This window comes from Saccopteryx bilineata, chromosome 7 (assembly GCF_036850765.1).
Source record: "Saccopteryx bilineata isolate mSacBil1 chromosome 7, mSacBil1_pri_phased_curated, whole genome shotgun sequence".
Lineage (NCBI taxonomy): Eukaryota > Metazoa > Chordata > Mammalia > Chiroptera > Emballonuridae > Saccopteryx > Saccopteryx bilineata.
Window position 1 is genome coordinate 41,691,729 of NC_089496.1, and position 26,975 is coordinate 41,718,703.

At 43.5% G+C, this 26,975-nt stretch overlaps 1 protein-coding gene, 1 non-coding gene and 1 pseudogene across 4 annotated transcripts in view; 1 reads left to right on the forward strand and 2 right to left on the reverse strand.

Annotated features, from left to right (window-relative positions):
• Positions 1 to 136: 136 nt before the first annotated feature.
• LOC136310650 (coiled-coil domain-containing protein 25 pseudogene) lies at positions 137 to 972 on the reverse strand (annotated as a pseudogene).
• A 4,943-nt stretch (positions 973 to 5,915) lies between these two features.
• The window catches only part of GPNMB (glycoprotein nmb), a 30,268-nt gene continuing 9,208 nt past the window's right edge, over positions 5,916 to 26,975 (forward strand). For 2 of the 3 annotated variants that reach the window (XM_066239809.1, XM_066239810.1), the window contains exons 1-6: positions 5,917 to 6,120; positions 16,616 to 16,768; positions 18,086 to 18,229; positions 20,798 to 20,974; positions 23,081 to 23,239; positions 23,756 to 24,073. In XM_066239809.1, the coding sequence (XP_066095906.1) occupies positions 6,051 to 6,120; positions 16,616 to 16,768; positions 18,086 to 18,229; positions 20,798 to 20,974; positions 23,081 to 23,239; positions 23,756 to 24,073 (1,021 nt within the window). In that variant the 5' untranslated portion in view covers positions 5,917 to 6,050. Of the gene's footprint in view, positions 6,121 to 16,615; positions 16,769 to 18,085; positions 18,230 to 20,797; positions 20,975 to 23,080; positions 23,240 to 23,755; positions 24,074 to 26,975 lie in introns of all 3 variants that reach the window. The other variant, XM_066239811.1, reaches the window with a different exon arrangement.
• Positions 17,497 to 17,572, reverse strand: TRNAA-UGC (transfer RNA alanine (anticodon UGC)). The gene has a single exon. It is a non-coding gene; the product is annotated as a tRNA-Ala (tRNA).

A 26,975-nucleotide genomic window follows, 5' to 3' on the forward strand; every position in this document is an offset into this window, starting at 1 on the left:
GGGGTGAAGGGATTGAGAAGTACAAATTGGCAGTTACACTACAGTAACAAGGGCTTGGCCTGCAGAGAATATCCTGGGGACCGTGGCCCAAAAGGAGTGTCCCTAGTTCACATCTTTAAAAGGCCCTTTTCTCCATTCACACGAATGCATCTGAATCCCTGTCCGTCCTGATTCGGAGATGTATTCTCAGCTTTCGTTAGTTGAATAGCTCTTAGGTTCGTCCATTGCTGTCTAGGTTTCATCTCTTCCTTTTCTCTCCTTTTCATGTCATGAATTTGGGCTTTCTTCTCATTCCTCTCCTCACGGTCCCTGCTTTCCTTCTCGGCTGCTAGGTCTGGGCACCGCTCCATTTTGGTCTTTTCCAATCGGTTCAAGACCTCCTTCACTTTCTTCTCCACTGTCAGAGTTTTCCTATCCTTTCGCTCGTGAAAGCCCATTTGCCCCACATCCACGGCAGCTGTTCTCGTCAGGTTAGACCACGGTGAGCATGCCCCGTGAGCCTTGCGCACCCACAGCCTTGCACGCTCCGGCCTCCCCGATGGGCACGGGCCACCAGGACTTCCTTCGGAATGAATGTCTTCCATCTTCTCCCCCTTATGGAATCGAAGGGATGCACGAGCCGAAAAGTTTGTTCACACGAAACCAAATATCTTCAGGCCAGCCATTCCATACTAGCTCCTCATTTTCATATTTATCCGTTGCCAAGGGAACAGTGGAAGCGGGTGGGCTGACGCTGCGGCTGGTGAAGTCGAACACCGTCGAACACCGCGATCCGGACGGCGGCGCAGCGACCCCAGCGCGGTGCAGCCGGCCCGGCGCCCGGAGTTCAGAGGACCAGGCGCCAGGCCCCCCACCCCCGTGCCTCGGAGCTCCTCCGCTCCGAGAGTTATTTCCACTTTGGAAAGAAGGCTGGAAATGGCCAGTCGGGGGCAGGGGAGTGGTCATTAAACCAATCATGTGTGATGGGAACATGACCTCTACATTTCCTTTTCTTTAGCTCCACTTCTGGGAAATCGGTCAGCGAGGAAAGAAAAACCAATGTGCATTACACCTACTTTCTGTCACATCAGGCTCGACGCAGGGTGAGCATGTCACCGCACAGCTTGCAGACCTCCACAGCTCTCCAGCCTTAGCCCCCCTGAGGCCGTGGGCCCCACGACTTTCTCTGGAGCAGCACAAGCCCCAGGCCACCCCCTCTCCCTCTGGATGGAGTAGCCCTTCCTGTCCCTCCGGAGCGCACTGTCCCAAATGCCAGCCACTGGCTCCTGTGGCCACTGAGCACTTCCAATGTGCTGGCCTAAAATGATGTGTGCCGTAAGTACGAAGCACACACTGGATTTCAAAGGCTGCATAAATAGTTTTTAAAAAGTAAAATAGTTTGTTACTAATTACATGCTGAAATGATATTTTTAGGTATATTGAGTTAAAGAATGCATAGTAGCAAGTTACTTTCAACTGTTTCTTTGACCTTTTTTTAAAACGTGGCTACCAGGAAATTTTAAATTATGTATGTGGGTCACATTCTATTTGTATTTCTATTGGACAGTTGCTACCCATGCCCTCACCTGCACTCTGACATGTTTCGTCGTAGTATCTACCTGCTTCTCCATCTGACCACTGCCTCCGAGTACTGTAAGCCCCATGGAAACAGGTGCCTTATTCTTCTTCTCATCCTCACTGTCTAGCATCGTGCCTGGCACACTGGACAAAGGATAGTGTGAAGTTCATCGTTACGTTCTTCTATTTTAAAATCCAGGGGAAAGTCACAGACATAGTGTTAACCACTTGAAAGTGAACAATGCAGTGGCATTTGGTACTTCCCCAGGTTGTGCGGCCTCCTAAATGTTGTCTATCTACTTCCTAAATGTTGTCATCACAGCAAAATAAGACCCTGGAGCCACCCAGCACTCGCCCCTATTCCTCACTCCCCACCCCTGCAGTTCCTGGCCATCACTAATCTCTTTTCTTCCTACAGATGTATCTGTTCTGAACATTTCACATAAATGGAATCGTATGATATGTGACCTTTTGCGGCTGGTTTCTTTCACTTAGCATAATGTTTTTGACATTCATCTACAGTTTAGCCTGCATCGGTACTTCATTTCTTTTTTAATGTTCCTTCCTCTGTTCGCATTAGTTCTTGCCCCCTGGAATGCACCCTCCGCGTGCCTCCTCTGTGCTTATCCAATTTAACTCATCAGGCTAAAAACGCAACAGCCGTTGGTGCTTTGTGATTGCAGAGGTGACCAGAAAAGGCTGCCCTGACCTTCGTAATTCATTTTCTCCTCTTTCCCTAAAAGCTAGCGAAAACATTTTTGGTTAAAGAGTAATTTCAAAACTTAGTAAACCTGAAAACGAGCGAGTTTAATATATACTTATTCATGCAGTGAGCACCCAGACAGAGATTGAAGAACTAAAAAATAGCAGTCTCTGAGTCATTTGTTAATACTTAAATCTGAACACCGTGACTCCGATTAGAACACGTTCAAAAATCCACATTAGGACAAGGCAAATCACATGAGCTGTCTGTCTCTTTGAACTGATTCCTTTACCTTTAGTTTATTCTTGCCTTTCTGTTCTGCCAAATATCAAAGGCTTTGTTTCAACAAGTCTTAGAACCTTTGAGAGGTACTTCCCGTAGCCGTTCTTATCACGTGCTCTTCTTCTTAAATAGAATTTTTTCTAAGTCACCTGCTGTATCTCTTTGATAGACAGAATAATGCCCCTCTCCAAGCTGTTCCCATCCTAATCCCCAGAACCCATGAAGATGTTATGTGGCAAGGGGAATTAAGGTTGCAGATGGAATAAGTTTGCTAATCAATCAACTGACAAGATGAGGCTATGGCCCTGGCTGGTTGGCTCAGCAGTAGAGCGTCGGCCTAGCGTGCGGAGGACCCGGGTTCGATTCCTGGCCAGGGCACACAGGAGAAGCGCCCATTTGCTTCTCCACCCCTCCGCCGCACCTTCCTCTCTGTCTCTCTCTTCCCCTCCCGCAGCCAAGGCTCCATTGGAGCAAAAATGGCCCGGGCGCTGGGGATGGCTCTGTGGCCTCTGCCTCAGGCGCTAAAGTGGCTCTGGTCGCAACATGGCGATGCCCAGGATGGGCAGAGCATCGCCCCCTGGTGGGCAGAGCGTCGCCCCCATGGTGGGCGTGCCGGGTGGATCCCGGTCGGCGCATGCGGGAGTCTGTCTGACTGTCTCTCCCTGTTTCCAGCTTCATAAAAAAAAAAAAAATGCAAAAGAAAAAAAAAAAAAAGATGAGGCTATGAACTGGTATGATACAGATGAGCTGCGTATAATCACCAGGGTCCTTACAAGGGAGAGAGGAGGAAGGAGAGTCAGTGTCAGGTGTGGTGGAGGAAAGGCTCTCCAGCGGCTACGGCTGGCTTTGCGGATGGATGGAGGCTTTGAGCCGGGAACTACAGAAAGCCTCTAAGCTGCAAAAGGCAAGGAAACAGTTTTCAATCCCTGCGGACACTTTGATTTTGGCCCAGTGAGGCCCATTTCAAATCTGACTTCCAGAACATATGACAATAGATTTGTGTGGTTCCTGCCATTTGTTACAGTAGCAATAGAGAACAAGTACAGCTATTTACAAAAGTTGGGGAGAAATGAACCTTAATTTTTATTATCATGCTTAAAAAGACTAGTTTGAACTGCGAAAATTCCTAAAATTAAAGGTGTTCACTCCCCACCCCCATGCCAGCCCTGCCTGCCCTGACCCCTGCTTGCGGTGGTCACCGCCACTCCACAAGTCCCCCTTTGGACAGCTGCTGTGGTCACTGTATCTCTGGTGCTGCTGCTCCAGGCGAGACTGCAGCCACCATGAGGGGTGTCAGAAGCCAGGATGCTGGAAGGTAATATAGTGCATTCTCACAAGTTGACTCTTCCTTTCTGCAACATCGTTTCCAAACAGAATAATCATGTCCCTAATACCAAGGAATTGAGATGTTCCCTTCTTTCAATGAATGATTGCCAACTTAATCTACAGTATGATTTCATTTCTATAAAAAGAAAAACAACCCTTGACGCTCCTTCTTATCCAAAATAGCCCTGCATCCAGCACTACAAAGTAAACTACTTTATACGTTGTCAGCTGCGGATCTCGAGGCACCCATGATCCAATTGGTAGTGCTTTGAAACTGAGAACTGGGGTCATCCTCACCCCCTCCAGCTGCCTCCCTTTTTGTCTACTGCCCTAGTCACCTCCCCTTGACAGGATAGGGAAGAAGAGAACATATACAAGATTTGACCACTGTGTCTGTCTCCCTATTAAGGTTTTTTTTGTCTTTGTTTTTTTTTTCCAGGGGGAGGGACAAACAGACAGGAAAGGAGAGTGATGAGCAGCGTTAATTCTTTGTTGTGGCATCTTAGTTGTTCATTGATTGCTTTCTCATATGTGCCTTGATTGGGGGGACTCCAGCCAAGCCTGTGACTCCTTGCTCAAGCCAGAGATCTTTGGGCTCAAGCCAGTGACCAAGGGGTCATGTCTATGATCCCATGTTCAAGCCAGTGACCCTGCGCTCAAGCTGGCAACCCCAGGGTTTCGAACCTGGGTCCTCTGCATTCCAGGCCAATGCTCTATTCACTGTGCCACTGCCTGGTCAGGCTAATTAAGGTTTTGTCACAGAAGAGTTTGTCACTTCCAATTTATTTAGAGATGGAGGTAGTTCATCTGGCCAAAACTACAAACCAGAACTAATTATCAGTAACAAAGAACAAAGTACTTAAAATAAATCAAGAGCAAGTTTTTCCTAAACTGAACTTTGTTTTTAATTCTAAAAGTTGCACATTTGTTGTAAAAAGCAAACAGAATTACACAGATTGTTTGTATCACATAAAACATTCCCAATATTTATTCATTTGTATATGAAAACAATGTTGTTTCAATCAGGAATAATGTGTTCTCTTTGCTGTTTTTTCCTTCATATTTTCTTCAAAGGCTGTAAAAGGAGCTCTAAAGAGGTGTGTGCGTGGCCTTGGGGTAGGGAGTTGGTTACATTCCGGGGTTTCTGTCTCACTGGACTATTTCTATACCTTATTAGCACAGCTGAAACAGATCAATACCTCAAATTTTATCCTCCCCTCCAGCAGGACTTCTGTATCTACTGAAAATGGTTATATGGGTATGTCTTAAAGATCATGTGCAGTAAAGTATTCATAGCCACACTTTCTGCATATCCTTTAACCAGAAATAATGTGAGTGTATAAAATTCATGTTCCAGAAAGCTCATTCGATTTTATTTAATGCCCGTTTTCTGTAACATGAAATAAATATGTTATGTTTTCTGCACTTGACCTTGAGTGATACAACACATAAGTGTTTTGAGAGCAGTTACCAAAAGTTATGCGGATTGTTCCAAAAGCTACCTGGAGTTGCAGAGAGATCATAAATGTGCTTTGGGGTATGTTTCTCAGCTACTGGGGACCTGAGCAGCTGGACCAAGCACATTCTGGCACAACGTCTGTTGTCCTTTTATGTAATCCACAGTTTCTAGTGAATGAAGAGATACAGCCCCCATCTTTGCCTCCACTTGAAGGAAAGGATGTCCCAGCATTAACCAGCACTGGGAGGAGCTGATTGTCTAAATTATAGCAAAAGGAGCATAACTGTGACATTTCAGCATGAGCTGAGTGAGTGAACCAGTAAAGAAACAGCCGCAAGTTGATCATCAGTGAGGTTGGATATTAAATTTTTATCTGGTGAAGGGTATTAAAATTGGGTCCAAAGGCAAGAAAGTTAACTAGAAATTTCTTTAACTAGCCATGTGAAATCACAACATCAAAACAGTGTGCATCTTAAAAATGAATAAATAGATGCTGAGAGGAGTGAGTCAGAAGCACGAGTTGTAAGAGGTTGAACCAAAGAGACCAGATCAGGCAACGCTGCTTAATACCATCACATGATCGGCCCCGAGGCCCATATTTAATTAAAATAAGGAGTGGGGCGCAGCAGAGGCCAGAAGAGCACTGTCTCTCTCAGCAGTACGGAGAGCCAGAGTGGTGAAAAGTTAAACTTTCATCGCTGGGTCTGCGAGAATTCATTCAGCATGGGATGTCTCTACTGCTTCCTGGGGTTTCTGCTTCTGGCTGCAGGACTGCCACTCGATGCCGCCAAACGTGAGTAATTCTCCGTTTCTGTGTTTAACCCATTCTCTGGCTATTGGCTGAAGTGGTGGCTTGTCTGAAGTAATGTTGTCTGAGCCAGAAGCTGGGCTCCATGAAGCGTCTCGGGCAGATTTCATGATCACGCATTTCTTCTGGAGACCGTTGGCAATGTTGAAACTACACCAAAATGACTCCAGCTCCATTCTCTGCTTCAGGGTCTTGGAAACTAATAACGGTGCAGCCTCTCTCTTATGGAGCATGTTTTTCCCTTCACAATTGCGACTTACTACCTCACCAGACAGTAGGAAGGTGGGGTGTGAGGGGAACACTCTCTGGCCTGAGAACAAAGCAATGCTACCCACTCAACTTTGTCTGGTTTCGATCCAATTAGGGTAGAAACCTCAGATAAAATGGGGACCCAAATCTGGAGACAAGCTCTTTCATAATTCCAGCCCAGAAGCTGTTGCTAATCCTGCTGAGATTTCTTCCCAGACCTGCATGAACTTGCGGCTGCGGTAGTGAGGTTCCTGAGAGAGGAGTTGAAGCCCAGTTCTCTAGTCTAGTTCTGCACTGGAGGCTGGGGGCTTGTTCTCAGTGCTGATGCCCAGATCCGTGAATCCGGAATCTTCGGAGGTAGGGTCAGAGCCCCCTTGTTTGAAAAGCTGCTCTTGTGAATGCAAAGCCAGAATTTTGAACCATTAAGCTCCGAGCCAGCCCACTTGTCCCGTCCAAGGGGTGGGTGGTAATGGCAGCCCCCCACCCCCGAGCAGAGTTAGGGTGGAAATTACACATCACCCAGAAGGTCTACTCCACTTTGCTCCAAAAGAGTAGTGACCTTCAGTGGATGAAAGGTCTAGGGATCCTACTCTGCAGGCAGCTTCCTGGGGGGCTGGGAGGTGCTGAGAAGGGACCAGTATCTACCTGGTCCCCTCCTTATGTCCCCTCCCTCAGTCAGGTAAACCCCACAACACCTTGTGGAACAGATGGTCCTCCTCCTATTCAACAGGTGAAGACAGCAAGAGCCAGGGTCTTGCTTTTCACCTGCTCAGCCCAGCCCCGAGGGAGAAGTTGTACCCACGGTCAGAGGGGCACATGCACACATCCTCTCACGCGGGAGAGAAGTGTCCTAGTCAAGCTGTCCCTGCAGAGTGGGATCCAGGGCGGGAGTGCTGGGTGGGGAGAGGAAGGAACCGCTAATAGCCTCGGAGGTTGGAGCATGTCCACAAGTTTCCCCCGGGCTGGAGAGGCCCAGGCAGGGGTGGGGTGTGAGAAGGGCACGCTAGGAGTCACGGGAGCCCCGCGTTGGGGGCGGGGGCGAAATCTGGGGGGCGGGGAGCGTGAGAGGCACGACCATTTCTGCACTAAGCAGCTGAGGCCGGAGGCTTGAGCGGTGCGGACCTGGCCTGGCATCACCTGCGACTGGGGACTGGGGCGGGGGGAGATCCCAGCGTTTCTGACGAAGGCCCAGACTCCGGGACTGCAGTGGGGGCCTGGGGGCTGGAGACCCGCTGGCTGTGCTGGCCCCACGTGGCTTGTGGACAGCCTGGGAGGGCTGAGACTGATGATCCCGTTTCCCAGAGCAGGAGACAGGCCACGGAGAGGGCAATCACTCGCCCCGGGCTGCAGCGGCTAAGAGGAACACGGCCGCTTTCATGTGGGCCACTGTTCTTCCTGCGGTTGGACAGACCAGGGTTCCCTGCCAGCCACCAGGCAGGGCCACAAGTGACTTTACTTTGAGCTTTCACTTCCTTCTTTGCCAGACTGGGCAGTGGGGTTCTTGAGAGATCAGCTAATAACAGGTGCTCAGAGTGGGAGACACGTAGCGATTGTCTTACCTCAGTGACACCCCCTTACTCCCTCCATCTGCTGTCTGAGGAGACGGAGGGACAGAGAACACACAGGTCAGTGGGGGCCGCTGCACCCAGTTCTAGCATCCTTCCCACCAACACCCCTTTGCTCTGCTTAGTAAAACAGATTAGCTGCAGGTTGAATCTCTGTCCCTTTGAAAGGAACCCCCGCCCACTAGGCAACGTTCCTGCCTTCACCTTGCCCTAAACTAGAGATTCTGGTCGGAAAGAAATAAGGATGGGTAGGATTTAGCAGTGTATCAAACACTAAGGAGTTCCTCGCCACTGTCCAGTCCTAGCCCCGGTAGGACGAGGAAGAAGAAAGTGTTGACAAAATTGTTAACAAGCAGCGGGCAGCTTCTTGTTTCTCTGCTGACCACGGGCAGAGCAGGGAGGCCACAGTGCAGAGGGAAGAGCGGGAGGGGGGCTGGAGGTGACCCCATTTACTTTTACACATGTCCCCCCATACCCACACCCCCCTTTTGTTTCCTTCTAGTCTGCATACTGTTGGGTTTGTTTTATTGTTTTTAATTCAACTTTTAATTTTGAGGTCATTGTAGATTCACATAGAGCTGTAAGAAAGACTTCAAAGAGACACCCCTCCCCAGACCCTTTACCCAGTTTCTCCCAATGGTAACATCTTAAAAACTATCACGCAATATTACAACCAGGATACCGACCTCGATACAGCCAAAATACAGAACAGTTCCATCACCACAAGGGTCCCTCACACCCTTTTACGGCCAAACACACAATCCTTTCGAGCCCCACCCCACCCCACCCCCAGCACCCACCAATCCATTTTTTCGTATTTATAATTTCGTAACTTGAAGAACGTTATTATGTAAATGGCATCATTACAGTGTGTAATCTTTGGGGACTGGCTTTTGTTACTGAACACACCTAATTGAAGATGTTGCACGTATCTTTGTTATTACCGAGTAGGATTCCACAGCATAGAGGTACCACATTTTAACCATTTCACCCAGGAAAAGATATCTGAGTTGTTCCAGTCTGAGCTCTTATGAATAAAGCAGCTAGGAACATTCATGTTCCAGTTTTTATGTAAGCATAAGTTTTCATTTCTCTGGGACAAATGCCAAGGAGGTCAGTTGCTTGGTTGCATGGTAATTACACATTTAATTTTACAAGAAATGCCAAACTGTTTCCCAGAGTGGCTGTACCATATTACGTTCTCACCAGCAGAGCATGAGTGATCCAGTCTCTTCACGTTGTCACCTCCCTTTGATGTGTCACTGTAGTTTAGTCTTTCTGATAGGTGTGTAGTGGTTTCTCCTTGTGCTTGTAACATGCTCTTCCTTACTGGTTAGTGACATGGAGCACCTTTTCGTGTGTTTCTTTGCTGTCTGTATATCCTCTCCATGGAAATGTCTGTTCAGGCCTTCTAACTGGATTGTTTTTAACATTGAGTTTCGAAAAGTCTTTGTCTATTTTAGATATTAGTTCTTCATCAGAAATGCAGTTTGCTAATATTTTCTCCCAGTTTGTAATTTGCCTTTTCATCCTCTTCACATGGTATTCGCAGAGCAAAACTTTCCATTTTACTGAGGTCTAATTTGTCATTTTTCCCCCCTTTTATGGATTATGGTTTTGGTGCCAAATCTTAGAATTCTTGCCTAGCCTGGAGCCGGAAGATCTCTCCTAGGATTTTTACATATTTGTGGCACCATTTTGCTGAAAAGGCGAGCTTTCCTTCATTGGATTGATTTTGCATCTTTGTCAAAATCGGTAGGGCATACTTGTGTGGGTCTATTTCTGGGTTCTCTACTCTGTTCCATGGACCTTTGTCTATTCCTTGTTGCTCTCCTTTCAATTTTATATTTTTCCTTGACTGCTGACATTTAAAATCAGAGGAGAAATCTGATAGGAGCTGAGGAAAAGAAAGACTCTTAGGAACAGTGGAAAAAACTGGTCCTAGAATCAAAAGATGTGAGTCTTCATTTCTACCTAATGAAAGATGATCCTGAGTGAGTCATATCAGTTCTCTAGGCCTAAATATTTTTCATCTATAGAATCAAAGGATTTGAACTAACTCATTTGAGTCTTTCCAGATTGAACATTCTATCATTCTGTGACTTAGTTCGAGTGAATTTCCAGTTATGAACATTTACTGATAAGCATAGATTTCCTGCTCTCATTTAGTAGCATCATTTTCCAAAATAGGAACAGTCTCACGGAATCACGGGACATTTGGTTTCTGTCTGAAATGAAGGCCCAGAGAAGACACATAGCCTGAAGTCACCCGGACTGTTTAGTAGCAGAACAAAGATGAGACCCTCGACTCTGTGACTCCCAGTCAGTGTTCTTTTCTAATCCATTGGCCTCCCTCCTCCTTCCAGGAGAGAGGACTAGAAGACAGAGGTTAGTGGCATCCATTCAATATGGCTTCTCTGACTACCTACCAAATACCACACCTCATGGAAGACCCCTTCCAGGATTGAAAAGATGGTAATGTTTTTGGCTTTAAGAGTTCATGGCGAGGTGACGTCACGGAAATGGCGCCGTGAGCAGCGTGTCCGACAGATCTCCCCTAAATCACAACAAATTTATCAACTAGAAACAGAAAAATTTATCCTCGGAGCATTCCGGAGTTCCACACAAACTGAAAGCAAAGGACTGTTATCACTTGAATCTGAGAGACGAGGGTGTGGAGGAAGCTACCGCAGCGACGTTCATTCAAGCCGCAAGGGAGTGCGCCTGTGGTGAGTCAGCCCACACTCGGGAGCCGCGAGCAGCCATGGGCGCGCGCCCGGTCCGGTTGCAGAGCGAGCACCGCCCACACTCCGGAGAGGCGAGCAGCCACCGGCGTGCCCGGTCCGGTTGCAGAGCGAGCACCGCCCACACTCGGGAGCCGCGAGCAGCCGCGGGCGCGCGCCCGGTCCGGTTGCAGAGCGAGCACCGCCCACACTCGGGAGCCGCGAGCAGCCGCGGGCGCGCGCCCGGTCCGGTTGCAGAGCGAGCACCGCTAACGTTCCCAGCGGCCCGCGCACTGCGAGTGAGAGTCGCCAGCCACCAGTGCCCGGAGCACCCCATTCGCGCGCGTGCCCTGGGCATTCCACGCGCCCAGAGCGCCCTACTGGCCCGCACACCCAGGGTGCCCCATTATCCTGCGCCTGGTGCGATCCAGCCGCCAGCGGCAGGGCGAGCGGGAGAGGTACCAGGGTGGTCTTCCCTATTTGGGAGATTCTCTTCGTGGGCGGGGCACCTCACCCAGCCATTCAAGCTAACAATCAAGCGTTGGGGGAAGGGCGCGCGCAGGCAGCCTAAAATACCTTCGGGAGCACAGCTCCGACCCAATCACTGAAATTAGCTTAACCCATGAAATCTGCGCACCCTCGGTTCTAATTGATAAGATCTCTCTCAGTTCAGCGACCCAAGACAAGAGGCGTGATATTTTTTAGTGCCTCTCGCTAAAGGGGCGGGGGCAACTTCTGATTGATAGAGCCTCCATATTCAGGGATAAACGCTAATAAGAAGGACTTGGCAGATAATAAGATCTATACTACACTAGTCGCAAGCAGAGACTAGTGCCTCTTCTTCCCAGCCAAAACAGGCTACAAAGTGTGGAAAGCCTGGGTTGAGAGGTTCAACTGAATGCTAGGCGCTGAACAGTCACCTTGACAACAATTGACTCCCACCCCCGCCTGATTACACTGGAGGCCCTGACTGCCAGAGCCTTTCCCAAAGCCTTGCACTGAGTGGGGATAGAGCAGGGATTTCCCAGCTCTTTGAGCCTCTTACTCCCCAGGCAGAAGCAGTTGCAGCCTTATAGCTGGATCACCAGGCTGCTAATTCAGGAAGGGGGGACTAGGAGAGAGAATCCAGGAAAGCAAACTCTCTCATTGTTGGACCCTGCAAACACCAACAAGCCTTGACTACCAGCAAGACTAAAGCCAATTATATGACATTGCCATAGAATCCCATCAACTGCAAATCCCTACCTAAGTGTGACACAGGGGCAGAGCCTGGGGAACAGAGTCACCGACCAGGAAGAGGGAGAGAAAAAAAAAGGAAGAAGTTAACCTCTCAAAATCAAGAAAAATCCACAGACTTTACAACTTGTTCCACTAATTTTTTTTTTGTTGTTGTTTGTTTCTTCTATCTTATTGCCTTTATTTCCTCCACCTCGGTCCTTCTATTTTCTGCCCATCTTATGCTTCCCTTTTCTTGAACTACACTACCCATGAGTGTTACATTTTATTTCTCTTCTTCATCCTCACCCTCCTTTAAGGTTATACTCCAAAACACTTAACTCTCACTCTCTCCTCTTTTGTTTTGTTTTTTGTTTTGCTTTATTTTGTTTTTTTCTCTTCCTTTTTTTATTTCTTCCTTCGTTTTTCTCTTTTTCTTATTTTTTCCTTTCTATTCATTTTTTCTTTTCTCGTTTTACTTTCCTCCCATTTAATCCTCAATCACGAACAAATTAGTTAATTTGGGACTCAAGGCTTTTTTTGGCTTTATTTTTCTTTTTTGCTTTTGTTTTTGTTTTTTTCTTGTTTGTTTATTTTTGTGGCATTTTGGGTCCTCCCAACCCAAGGTCTCCATTGTATTTAGTCTTCGCTCCACTTAATACAACAGATTTTTACTTATTATTTTTATTTTTTTCTTCTTTATTATTCTTTTTTTGGTCCTTTTTTCTGGTTCCCTCTTATCCCTCTCATTATATCTCTTAGTTGACCATCACTTACAAGCAAATCATCTTATGCTTGTCTAAAATTTTCTTCCTTTTTTTTTTTTTTTATTTTTTATTTTTTTGCATTTAGTAGGTCCCTACTCCCTTTTTTTGCCCCTTGAACTCTTCACCCCAAATCAGGCCCTCCATTATAGGCACGATATTTCCCTGAGGAGGGGAGAGGAGGGAAAGAGAAGAAAGAAAAAAGGGGGAAATAATAAATTATTACTGTTTTTTTTTGTGGGGTGTTTTACCTTTTTTTTTTTTTTTTTTTTACTTTTTACTCTTTATTAATTCTAATTAGTGCTATCAACAAGACCACCCTCAGATGCCAATAAGAAAGAGGAAATCGAATATTATGGATACAAAAGAAAGAGAGGTAACACAAATAGATGTGGAAAAATCTATGGAGAAAAGACTTAACATATTGGAAGCCTTGGAGCTAAATGACAGAGAATTTAAAATAGAAATCTTAAAAATACTCAGAGATATACAAGAAAACACAGAAAGGCAATATAGGGAGATCAGAAAACAACTCAATGAACACAAAGAATATATTACCAAGGAAATTGAAACTATTAAAACAAATCAAACAGAAATGAAAAACTCAATTCACGAGCTGAAAAATGAGGTAACAAGCTTAGCTAACAGAACAGCCCAGATTGAGGATAGGATTAGTGAAATAGAAGACAAACAACTTGAGGCACAACAGAGAGAAGAAGAAAGAGAATCAAAAATAATAAAAAATGAGAAAGCCCTACAGGAATTGTCTGACTCCATCAGAAAGAATAACATAAGAATAATAGGTATATCAGAGGGAGAAGAGAAAGAAAATGGAATGGAGAATATACTCAAACAAATAATAGACGAGAACTTCCCAAGCCTGTGGAAAGAACTAAAGCCTCAAATTCAAGAAGCAAACAGAATACCGAGTTTTCTTAACCCCAACAAACCCACTCCAAGGCATATCATAATAAAGATGACACAAACCAATGACAAAGAAAAAATTCTCAAGGCAGCCAGGGAAAAGAAGAGTACAACATATAAAGGAAGGCCTATTAGATTATCATCAGATTTCTCAGCAGAAACTCTACAAGCTAGAAGAGAGTGGACCCCAATATTTAAAGCCCTGAAAGAGAGGAACTTTCAGCCAAGAATACTATACCCATCAAAGCTATCCTTCAAGTATGAAGGAGATATAAAAACATTCACAAATACAGAAAAGATGAGAGAATTTATCAACAGAAAGCCCCCACTCCAGGAAATACTAAAGGGGGTTTTCCAACCAGATTCAAAGAACAAAATAAAACAACACCACAAGTAACAGCTCCACCAAGAACACAATAAAACCAAACTTAAACTGTGACAACAAAGGAAAAAAAGGGGGGAGAGGATGGAGATTAACAGTAGCAAAGGACGATGAAGTGCAGAAATACTTATAAGATAGGGTACTACAATGAATATGGTAGGTACCCTTTTCATTACTTAATGGTAACCACCCTTTAAAAAACCACCACAAAAACACTTGACTTAAAAAAGGTAGCAACAGAGGAAAGAAGTATGGAACACAAACAAACAAAAACAAATGATAGAAAAACAAAAGAGAAGAATCAAACTAGATACAAAACTAACAGAAAGCAACTTATAAAATGGCAGTAGGGAACCCACAAGTGTCAATAATTACACTAAATGTAAATGGATTAAACTTACCAATAAAAAGACACAGAGTAGCAGAATGGATTAAAAAAGAAAATCCAACTATATGCTGCCTACAAGAAACACATCTAAGCAACAAGGATAAAAACAAATTCAAAGTGAAAGGCTGGAAAACAATACTCCAAGCAAACAACACCCAAAAAAAAGCAGGTGTAGCAATACTCATATCTAATAATGCTGACTACAAGACAGAAAAAGTACTCAGAGACAAAAATGGTCATTTCATAATGATTAAGGGGAAGTTGAATCAAGAAGACATAACAATCCTTAATATATATGCACCAAACCAAGGAGCACCAAAATATATAAGACAGCTACTTACTGACCTTAAAACAAAAACTAACAAAAATACAATCATACTTGAAGAGTTCATGGCTATGCCAAGACATATGACCATATGCACTGATGAGAGAACTGTTTATGACAGTGTATGATTAGGGGCTGGCTGAGGACTATAGACAATGGACTGTGAGGAACAGAATAGTCAAATAAATTGAGTAAGACACTTAGTATCCCAATAAGTCCAGAAGTAACAAGAGCTCAGCAACATGACCAAGAACTCTTTCCATCCTTCCTCTCTGAAGTCCTTGATGTGTAGGCTTGCTTCCTCAGGACTGTGCCCTCAAGGCTCAACAGGGCTGTCACAGCTGCAAGCATCACATCATTGCCCTACCACCTCCAAAATCTAGTCTGAGGAGAATTACCTAAACACACTAGGGAAAAGGTAGAGTAGATTTTTTAAAAACCAACAATCTGCTGTCTAGAAGAAGCCCACTTCAAATATAAAAATAAATATATATGTGTGTGTGTTAAAAGTAAAAAAAAAAAATAGAAAAAAACTGTGCTTGTTAAACACTAAGCATTAATAATAAGATATTCTCATAGCAAGAAGTATTATCAGAAATAGAGGTCAATTGTTAACAATAAAAGGAATAATTTATGAAGAAGATTTAACAACCAGAGGTTCAAATTACAAAAAGGAAAATTTGCCAGAACTGAAAGAAGAAGTTGGAAAATTGGCAAATCCATTATTATAGTTGAAGATTTCAACATTCCTCTAATTGAAAAAGCAAGTAAACAGAAAGACAATAGGAACATAGACGTCTCAAAAAGCACTACCAACCAGCCTGACAGAAATGACATTTAAAAAACACTTTACCCAACAACTGTAGAGTACAAGTGCATATGGAACATTTACCAAGATGGCCATATGTTAGACCATAAAAAAATTAGATTGTTCAACAACGGGCTGTCCAGTATGCATCTCTTGGAACCCTAGAGGCATTCCTGAGCCTAGCATTCCTTTGGCAAGAGAATGATTCAGAATGGGAAAAGATGAAAAACTGGGCTGCAGATCATTGGCATCTGTGTTTTCCTAAAGATATTGTGTTAAAGAAAATATTCAGAGGAGATGTATTAGAAAAATAAAGGTGGCTAAGAAATGCTGACTTTCAAATATTTCTTTGATTCATTTAAGTACATGAAGAGATAATGTATGCATACTTGTGGTCAAGGTATTTCTAGTGGGCATTAAAAAAAACAAACAGGCCCTGGCTGGTTGGCTCAGTGGTAGAGCGTTGGCCTGGCATGCAGGAGTCCCGGTTCGATTCCCGGCCAGGGCACACAGGAGAAGCGCCCATCTGCTTCTCCACCCCTCCCCCTCTCCTTCCTCTCTGTCTCTCTCTTCCCCTCCCGCAGCCAAGGCTCCACTGGAGCAAAGTTTGCCCAGGCACTGAGGATGGCTCTGTGGCCTCTGCCTCAGGTGCTAGAATGGCTCTGATTGTGGCAGAGCGACGCCCCGAGATGGGCAGAGCATCGCCCCCTGGTGGGCATGCCGGGTGGATCCCGGTTGGGCGCATGCGGGAGTCTGTCTGACTGCCTCCCGTTTCCAGGTTCAGAAAAATACAAAAAAAACAAAAACAAAAAACCCCAAACAAACAAACAAACAAAACGCCCTGGCCAGATAGCTTGGTTGGTTGGTTATCATCGTCCTGATATGCAAAAGTTGCTGGTTCAGTTCCTGGTCAGGGCACATATAGGACCAGATTGATGTTTCTGTTTCTTTCACCCTTCCTCTCTCTCTAACATCTATAAATAAATACATAACACCTTCGCTCGCTTGACATATTGGAAATATTATGTATGTTCTTTCCAACCTCATGAAATGAAAAGTGGCTTTAACCATTGTTAGCTAAGTGCTAAACAGGAAAGAGAGTACACTAAATAATTTGTCTTTCAAATACTGATATAGGGTATCAGGACGTGCTGGGCGATGAAAGAACTTCTGACTATATGAGGAAGCACAGCCAGTTAAGTGGCTGGTCTTCGGATGAAAATGACTGGGATGAAAATCTCTATCCAGTGTGGAAAAGAGGAGACCCGAGGCGGAAAAACTGCTGGAAAGGTAAGTCCTAGGATTCAGCCCAACGCTCTGTCATTTCCTGTGTGAGTTAGTCTCAGACGGAGACTTGAAGATCACACGGTGCATGTTTCTCCTGTGAATGACAGCACTCTAGTTACCAAATGGGAGGCACCTGGGTTTGGCAAGCTTTCCTTCATCTCAACATATCTCTTTCTAAGCCACACAAGCAGTTTAATCTTCTCGGAATTTACCAGTTTGTAGTTTTTGGAAGATTTTGGAGAGTGACCCGGTTTAGTCTAAAACCTAGTGGAGGAATGTGTGAAAGATTATCTTCAGAAGACTTGGGACTCCAGAGCAGTTTTTACCATCTCAGAACTGTGGTTAATCAGAGAGTGAATATCTTTCCATTCACATGAGTGAATGGCTTCTTCAGTTATTGGTGTTAAGTTTTAAAAATATGAACTTTTTTTTTTTTTTTTTGTATTTTTCTGAAGCTAGAAACCAGGAGAGACAGTCAGACAGACTCCCGCATGCGCCCGACTGGGATCCACCCGGCACGCCCACCAGGGGGCGATGCTCTGCCCCTCGGGGGGGGGGGGTCGCTCTGCCGCGACCAGAGCCACTCTAGCCCCTGGGGCAGAGGCCAAGGAGCCATCCCCAGCGCCGGGGCCATCTTTGCTCCAATAGAGCCTCACTGCGGGAGGGGAAGAAAGAGACAGAGAGGAAGGAGAGGGGGAGGGGTGGAGAAGCAAATGGGAGCTTCTCCTGTCTGCCCTGGCCGGGAATTGAACCCGGGACTTCTACACGCAAGGCCAACACTCTACCACTGAGCCAACCGGCCAGGGCCAAAAATATGAACTTTTAACATTTTTATTTATTCATTTTTAGAGAGGAAAAGGGAAAGACAGTGACACAGAGAGAAAGAGAAATATTGATTTGTTGTTCCACTTATCCATGCCATGATTGGGTGCTTCTTGTATGTGCCCTGACCAGGGATCAAACCCACAACCTCAGCATGTCAGGACGATGCTCTGACCAACTGATCTACCCAACCAGGGCCAAAGATATGAACTTTTAATATTTGTCACTTCGGTTCAATTGAGCGGATTTTTGAAAATTATTTTAAGTGAATGTTGTTTCTGTGTTTAGAGAATTCTTTAACTGGTCAGCTGCTTTTTCTATTTATCTTCTAGAATATTGTACTCTGATAGCAAAAGTTAGGAAGTCAGAAAATAAAAGTTATTGTAAAGAGGCATAAGGATCCTCGGTTGGTCCTTACAAGTAGTTACCGCCTCATGTCATTCAGCGGTGAAAGGAAAGAGATGCTTGCTCATTGAACTCCACCTTTCTCTGTCCTAGGAGGCGAAGTGCAGGCGGCTCTGAGAAGTGATTCCCCAGCACTGGTGGGCTCAAATATAACATTTGTGGTGAACCTGGTATTCCCTAAATGCCAAAAGGAAGATGCCAACGGCAACATAGTCTACGAGAAGAACTGCAGAAATGGTAAGGAAATGTTATTCACGTCACAGGAACATGCTAGTTCTCCAAACTACTGGAGACGCATTTCAGAAACCTTGATCCTTGCAGGTACTTCTCCAATTAATGCAAAATGCTGCTATCATACCATGTCACTCTCTCCTCGAGTTGGGTGTCAGGGAGGGTGAGTGTGTGAATCCGCCCAGCCCCTTCATCAACATTAGCCAATGACATCTCAGCAAACTGATGGCTTTCCACTGCTTGGAACCCTCTTCAAAGCTACACTGCATGCTCAGTTTTCTCTTTGTGTCCAGGTGATTGGACAGAGACCACCTTCTTGATTCTCAGATTATGGTTTTATTACTTGGAAGTGCTTTGGCCATTCAAAGAATAGTCAATTTGACAGATGTTTGCTGATCAGGGTAATTTCTGCTCACAAGCATTTCTTAATGCTTCTTAAGCAAGTGCTGTGTGGCTAGCACAAATGCTAAAAATATATATACAGTATATATTGGATTGGTTTTGCTCTGAAAGCAGATAAGCTCTTTATTAAAGAGTGCAACTGAACACAGACACATCAAGGGAAATTGTCTTGTTAGAACTGTACATTCTCAAAAATTCCAAGCTAATTACTGTGATTCTTCAGTGACAAGTCTATTAAGTGCACTTATGATCTGATTTTATTATTTAGAACATCTATTAAACTGTCAATGTGTTCATTTCTCATTAATTTATCATATTCTTATGAGGAAAACATTTGATTCTGTATATAAAGGATTTGAAAGTTTAAAAAGTGTTGTATTTAGCCTGACCTGTGGTGGCGCAGTGGATAGAGCTTTGACCTAGAAACACTGAGGTTGCCGGTTCAAAACCCTGGGCTTGCCTGGTCAAGGCACATATGGGAGTTGATGCTTTCTGCTCCTCCCCCCTTCTCTCTCTCCCCCCTCTCTATAATGAATAAATAAAATCTTTAAAAAAAAGTGTTGTATTTAATATTTGATAGCATTTTTCTCTTTTTTTCCTTAAAAAAAGCTGATTTTTATGAGTGTTTCAAATGACAATCTAGCCCTGTGAACATTTTTTTCAATGAAAGAGTTCTTGTGACTTACCAAAATTCTATTAAAATATCTGTCACTACTAAAAAGACTTGGGGATCCTTGAAGAAATGACTGATTCCAGGTGGCAGGGAGGATAAGTACCAGGTGAGCCTGGGATCTCTTCGAGCGTGGGAGTGCCAGAGACTAATGGGGACATGTCACAAGGACACACAAGCCACCCTGAAGAGGTGCCCACTGGCCTTGTTTGGATCAATTTAAGGATAAAAAAATACTAATGGCTGTAATAGACTGGTAAATAAAAAGCTTCTCCATAAATGTCAGTGACTTAAAATATCAGAAGGGTAAGGAGTTGTTCTAAATGAACAAACTATTGATCATGACTTGTTTAAAATGAAAAATGTCATAGATACAGCAACATAGAAAGCAGGGTTGAGCACCGAAATACCCTTCACCTAGCAGTTTAAATGTTCTACCATATTAGCTTGCTCTGCCTCTCCCTCTCTCCCTCTTTCCCTCCCCCCCCCCGCCTCCCCTCCTCTTTCTCTTTCTTCCTCTCTTCTTCCCTCTCTTCCTTCTTTCTTTCCTTTCTTCTTTTCTTCTGGAACAAAATATTCAAATATAGTATGTGACCCTCAATTACTGTGGTAGGGGTAGGAATGACATTGTGTTTATGTAAGAGAATATTCTTATTCTTAGGACACGTGTGCTGATGTCGTTAGGAGTAGGAGTAATGATGTCAGATGAGTTAGGGAAAAAAGTACATATAGAGTGTATCCAAATAAAAAGATACCCTCAGTTTTGTTTGAATACAGTCATGATTTAGAGACCCAGTATGAAGATAAAATAATATTAAGTTGGTATCTCGAGATTAAACTTTCCTGAATAATTGCTCTCTTATAAAAACTTAATAAAATTGAACATATATGCAGAAGAAAATGCACAGGTCATAAATACTCCTTTGGGTGAATTCTGAGTATTAGGGCTGTTGTTGTTCAACTACATTTAAACTAGTTATGATAAAAACATTAAGAAGTGTCTAATTCAGCCTGACCAGGTGGCGGCGCAGTGGATAGATCGGCAGACTGGGATGTGGAGGACCCAGGTTCAAGACCCCAAGTTCGCCAGCTTGAGCGTGAGCTCATCTGGTTTGAGCAAAGCTCACCAGTTTGAGCCCAAGGTCACTGGCTCAAGCAAGGGGTTACTTGGTCTGCTGTAGCCCCCTCCCTCCCGTCAAGGCACTTATGAGAAATCAATCAATGGACAACTAAGGAACCACACGAAGAATTGATGTTTCTCATCTCTCTCCCTTCCTGTCTGTCTGTCCCTATCTGTCCCTATCTCTGTCTCTCCCACACATGGAAGGAAGGAAGGGAGGGAGGGAGGGAGGGAGGGAGGGAGGGAGGGAGGAAGGAAGGAAGGAAGGAAGGAAGGAAGGAAGGAAGGAAGGAAGGAAGGAAGGAAGGAAGGAGTCTAATTCAATGATAAGCATTGAGCATTTTGGTCCAGATGACAATCATGGCTTTTTCTCTCTGTTTAGGTCCAGGTCCGGGTCCGTCTCCTGACCCATACGTTTACAACTGGACAGCATGGACTGAGGAGGATGACTGGGGGAATGACACCGACCAGAGCTATAACGTGTTCCCTGACCGAAGGCCGTTCCCTCACCACCACCGACGGCGGAGGGGGAATTTCATCTACGTGTTTCACACACTTGGTGGGATTTACAAACCCTCTGAATTTTTCCTTTGCCTTTCTTTAAAATGAAAATATTTTCTTATTCCATAATCAAAATTAGTAACACTGAGAGTTTAATAATAGTTCATCTGTTAACATTCCTCAGCTGGGATAAAGGGTAAGAGATAAAAAATAATATTGATTAGTCTTGCAAAATCGCCAGGACACCAAAGAAATAATAAATTTTAAAAATAACTGGTTCAGCTTTCTTTTTTTTTTTTCTTTTTTTTCTTTTTTTCTGAAGCTGGAAACAGGGAGAGATAGTCAGACAGACTCCCGCATGCGCCCAACCGGGATCCACCCGGCACGCCCACCAGGGGCGATGCTCTGCCCATCCTGGGCGTCGCTATGTTGCGACCAGAGCCACTCTAGCGCCTGAGGCAGAGGCCACAGAGCCATCCCCAGCGCCCGGGCCATCTTTGCTCCAATGGAGCCTTGGCTGCGGGAGGGGAAGAGAGAGACAGAGAGGAAGGTGCGCCAGAGGGGTGGAGAAGCAAATGGGCGCTTCTCCTGTGTGCCCTGCCCGGGAATCGAACCTGGGTCCTCCGCACGCTAGGCAGATGCTCTACCGCTGAGCCAACCGGCCAGGGCCTCAGCTTTCTTTTTTAAAACAAAACAACTCAATTTTTTTTATCTAAATCAGTAATCTGGAAAACACTCATATTTATTTATTTGACTGGCACACAGATGGGCATTTGCTGATTTATCCTTTAATTTTTTTATATTGTCCAATATATTTTTAAGAACTAAAGAAAGTTATGGTCTTTTTAGGAAATTTGCAAAATGAAAATGAAAAATAAGTCATCCATAATTAACACCAGAGGTTATTGTATATGTTAACATGATAGTGTTTTCTTTAATAATATTTTTTGGTTAAGATTAAAATGTATACACATTTTTTTCTTAATATCATGAGCATTTGACTACATCATTAAAATTATTTACATATATTATTTTAATGACTGCATAATATTCCATTGTGTGCAAATAACATATTCTAACCACTGCTCTTCTTTGGCATAGCCTACCTTTATTTTTCTTTTTCTAACAAGTGGCATCTACTTTGCATTATTACTGGTGAAGTGATTATTTTTAGGAGGAGCAAATTTAGGTTATTACTAGCGGAGCTGCTAAGTCCTTAGTTAAAAATGTCACTAGGTTGCCACCTGGTATTTGAAAATTGCTACCCACAGTGCAGTGTCCCAGTTTCTAAATATTTTGTCTTTTTTCATCAATTAGAGAAAGCCTCTCTTTCTTTGATTAACTTATTTACAAATCAAAAGAAACTATTAATAACACATTCCAACTGAACAAAGTATGAAATATATGTCAAATAGTATGCCTACCTATTCAAATCCATTGATTGGAAGCTGACTTTTTTTCAATGCTTTCATGGCCCTGTCTGTCACCTCACCAAATGTCATGATGTCTTTGACCTGACATGGAGTTTTCTGTGGCAAATACCCATATTTCAAGCACCGAATCGCTTATTTATAAAAAGTATTTATTTGTGAACCAGTGACTGCATTATTCCTCTATACAGCTCTGTTCATTTTAACCATACAATTATGTTTCTTTAGCTGTATGTTTTATAAGGTTTTACATAAAAATGTGCAGCCTGACCAGGCGGTGGCGCAGTGGATAGAGCGTCGGACTGGGATGCGGAAGACCCAGGTTCGAGACCCCGAGGTCGCCAGCTTGAGCACGGGCTCATCTGGTTTGAGCAAAAAAGCCCACCAGCTTGAACCCAAGGTCGCTGGCTCCAGCAAGGGGTTACTCGGTCTGCCAAAGGCCCGTGGTCAAGGCACATATGAGAAAGCAATCAATGAACAACTAAGGTGTTGCAGCGCACAATGAAAAACTAATGATTGATGCTTCTCATCTCTCTCCATTCCTGTCTGTCTGTCCCTGTCTATCCCTCTCTCTGACTCACTCTCTGTCTCTGTAAAAAAAGAAAAAAAAATGTGCAGCACTTTCTTTCTGAAGCAGCCAACACCACATTCCCGTGCTGTTTTTCCCTCCCTAGAGCAATCTCTAAATGATCAGTTAATGCAACCAATACCTAAATATTTCTAACCTTTCCCAGGTCAGTATTTCCAGAAATTGGGACGGAGTTCAGCGAATGTTTCTATGAACACAGCCAATGTGACGCTTGGCCCTCAACTCATGGAAGTAACTGTCTATAGAAGAGACCGGCGGAGACATGTTCCCATTGCAAAAGCAAAAGCTGTGTACGTGGTAACAGGTGAGTGGTGTGAATGCTAAAGTAACTGAGGGTGAGGCTCTGACCAGGTTGCTCAGCGGATAGAGCATCGTCCCTGTGTGCCAAGGTCTAGGGTTTGATCCCTATATCAAGGCATGTATGAGAAGCAATTAATGAGTATGCAGCTAAGTGGAGCAACAAGCTGATGCTTCTCTTTCTCTTCCTCCTCCCCTCTCATATTAATGGAAAAATTTTAAAAATAAAGTACCTGAGGATGAGGCACTTAGTTCTGATGATGTCAGTGGGTTAAGAAAGAGTCAGAACCAAGTATTCTAGGTTAGATTACAATTCATCTGAATTCCTTCTCAAATTTCTATTTAATGACGTATTTCCTCTGTTTCCAGATTAACTTGGGAAAACTCTAGAAAACTAGCATAGGAAAAGGAAAAATGATGCTGAATTATGCCTAATTTTAATTTTTAACTTAAAAGCATTATTGAAATCACTCACTTAAAAATCAAGCAATCATGCATTCTTTTTTTTAAATATCTCTTTTAGATCAGATTGCTGTATTTGTGAATATGTCCCAGAAGAACAATCGGAACTCATCCAATGAAACGTTCCTCAGGAACATCCCTATTATGTTCAGTGTCATAATTCATGATCCCAGCCACTTCCTGAACGAGTCTGCCATTGACTACAAGTGGAACTTCGGGGATAACACTGGCCTGTTTGTTTCCAACAATCGCACTTTGAATCACACGTATGTGCTCAACGGAACCTTCCCCCTTAACCTCACTGTGCACGCTGCAGTGCCCGGACCTTGTCCTTCACCTTCGCCTTCACCTCGGCCTCCGAAACCCACTCCTTCTTTATGTAAGTGTTTTCCAGGCGACCTTTTGGGGGGGGGGATCATTAACTGCCAAAAACCAAAAAACAAAAAATGTCATGTGAGTTAGAGCATAAGATCCCTAGTTAAAAGGACTGTGTACAGCCTTGGCAAAAATCTGTTGATTTTTACAGCCAGTTTATTGTTATTTCAAGCCGTTAGAATATGGAAGAAAAGGCATATATTTAAAGTCACTCGGCAAGTAAACTTAGGTGACTTGTATACAGCTCTTTGACCGTCCTAATTTTCACTGGCCTTTCTTGTGTGTACAGATGCTTCCCCTTCTAGCTCAGCCACATTCCGTTTGCCTCTATTTTTTGTCGCTGTGAGAAGACACACTGGCCCCTTGTAACTGTTCGGGCCATCCCCCTTTCCTCCCCCTCCCACTTTCCTTCCCACTTCCATTCTCCTCCCTGCTTTGCCCACATCCACCTAGTGTCCCATGAAGACACAGCCGTACTCGAAAGCACTTTCCAAATGGCTCCAAAAAGGATGTTCCTTGAGAATATTTCTTGGCTGGCAAGCTGGAAATACTCCAGACATTAAAGTTTTTCTGGATATAAGGTTTAATGAATTAAATTTCACCCTCTACTAATGGTGTATGAGGATATTCAAGAAGTTCTTAAGAGTCTACTTTGGGAAGCCTTAGCTTCCATCTGATTGCTCTGCCCTTCCCCCAAAGAGCCCTTCCCCACACACGCTATTAGTATATCTTAGCATCCCAGGATCCAGGGGATTATAATAGACCGACATCCTCTCGTCAGACACAAGAGGGCGCCATCACCAAGCACAGAGGGAATGCACCATCATGATGTCCAAACTTGTCATTGTTTTTACCAAAAACCTGTTGGTTATAAATAAGAAACTGTCATAGTAATGTTATTAATAAAACAGGATCTTATTAAACCAAACATATGTAAATTGAGACCCTATAATGTATTACTTATTTTGATTCATTCTTTTTTGAAATATTTTAAATTACAAAAGGAATGCTCGTTCCTTAATAAAAATTCAAATATAGAAATCTAGACTAAAAGTGAATGTTCTTATTTACACTCTCCTCCCAAGAGTTAAATCCTGTGAACAGTTGGGAATGTTTCTTTCCAGATCATTTTCTATGCATTTACAAATATATGTTACAAATACACATAGGGTTTATTGTTTTGGTTTTTATGTAAATGATTTTATGATATATCAGTATATATACAAATATAATTTTCTATAATTTCTCTTTTCAACTTAATAAACATCATAGGCCTCTTTTTATTATCAATATGTGTAAATCTAACTCACTGGCTACATAGTATTTCATAGTATATATAAACTATAATTTATTTACTCATACTCAGCCATTCTCTTATTGATGGATCATTAGGCAAATCCTAATTCCAATCAGAAATATAACTGCACTGAACAACTCTAGCCTGACCAGGCGGTGGCACAGTGGGTAGAGTGTCCGACTGGGATGAGGAAGGACCCAAGTTCGAGACCCCCAGGTCGCCAGCTTGAGCGCAGGCTCAACTGGTTTGAGCAAAGCTCACCAGTTTGGACCAAGGTCACTGGCTCGAGCAAGGGGTTACTCGGTCTGCTGAAGGCCCGCGGTCAAGGCACGTGAGAAAGCAATCAATGAACAACTAAGGTGCTGCAACGCGCAACGAAAAACTGATGATTGATGCTTCTCATCTCTCTCCGTTCCTGTCTGTCCCTATCTATCCATCTCTTAAAAACAAACAAACAAAAAGCTCTAAACACATATCTTTGTTCTGGTATTTCTATAGGAGAATCAGTTTCCTTATCTACAAGTATTGATGATCTTCCTTACAAATTTAATTTTGATTTAATTTCAATTTTACAAGTGTAAAATTAAAAATAAATTCCAGGTGCCAACTGTCTAGAAATTCCTGAATGGTAAAGGGCTTAATGTTATGTTATTTAATGTTAATCTATCTTGAATTACATTTTTAGTAAGCTCCTTGTGTTTCTTAGAATCTATTTCTGTAATATGTATAAAAATGTATTTTAAGTCAGTGAAATATTATTTTAAATTTCTGTTATTATTTTCCATAAGTTAGACCACAAGATATAAAGTAGTAACATTACAGGTTAAGTTTTATTGTGAAGGGAAGCTGCCTGACTTTATCGAAAGACGTTAGATCAATCATAATCAACCCCGAAGTGCCTTAAGACAGCTAGGAGAGTGGAGGGTAGCGATGGTAATACTTATGGGTCCCAAGGTGATGCGAGGAGTCGGCCCATGACTTGACAAAGGGGGGTGGGATGGGGTATTTGTCCTCCAGAAGAGAGGGCGTTTGGAACTAAGAAACATCCAACAGGGTGGGGTGGGAGATTGCCTTCTTCAATATTGCTTATTTCTTAATCTGTTATGCACCAACCTTACTGTTTTAAATTCTATATTTTATCTATGTCATAGCCTACCCTATCTAAACAGATGTACAGAAGGACATGTGGGATAAGGAAACTGAGGTCTAGGAAGTACTTCCCGTGTGGCAGACACAAGAAGCGGGTTTTATATACCTCATCTAGGTTTTATAGTTCAACCCTACTAGGTCAGGAAGTATTATTCCTATGTTACAGACGAGTAAATTGAGGCAAAGAGAGGCTAAATGATATGCCCGTGGTCTCAGACAGCTAAAAACAAGGGACCTAGAATTTGAGCCCAGAATATCTGCCTCCAAAATTAAAATATGACTTTGTCTATTATGGCCAGCTTTATTTCATCATGATTATCATATCACACACTTAAACATGGCTTCTACCTTTCATTTGATTTCTGTGTTCACACAAGATACAGGATTGTGTTTAGTTACATGATTTACCAATGACAATGCCTTATAGCTTTCACATTGATAGGAATCATTACACATTTAG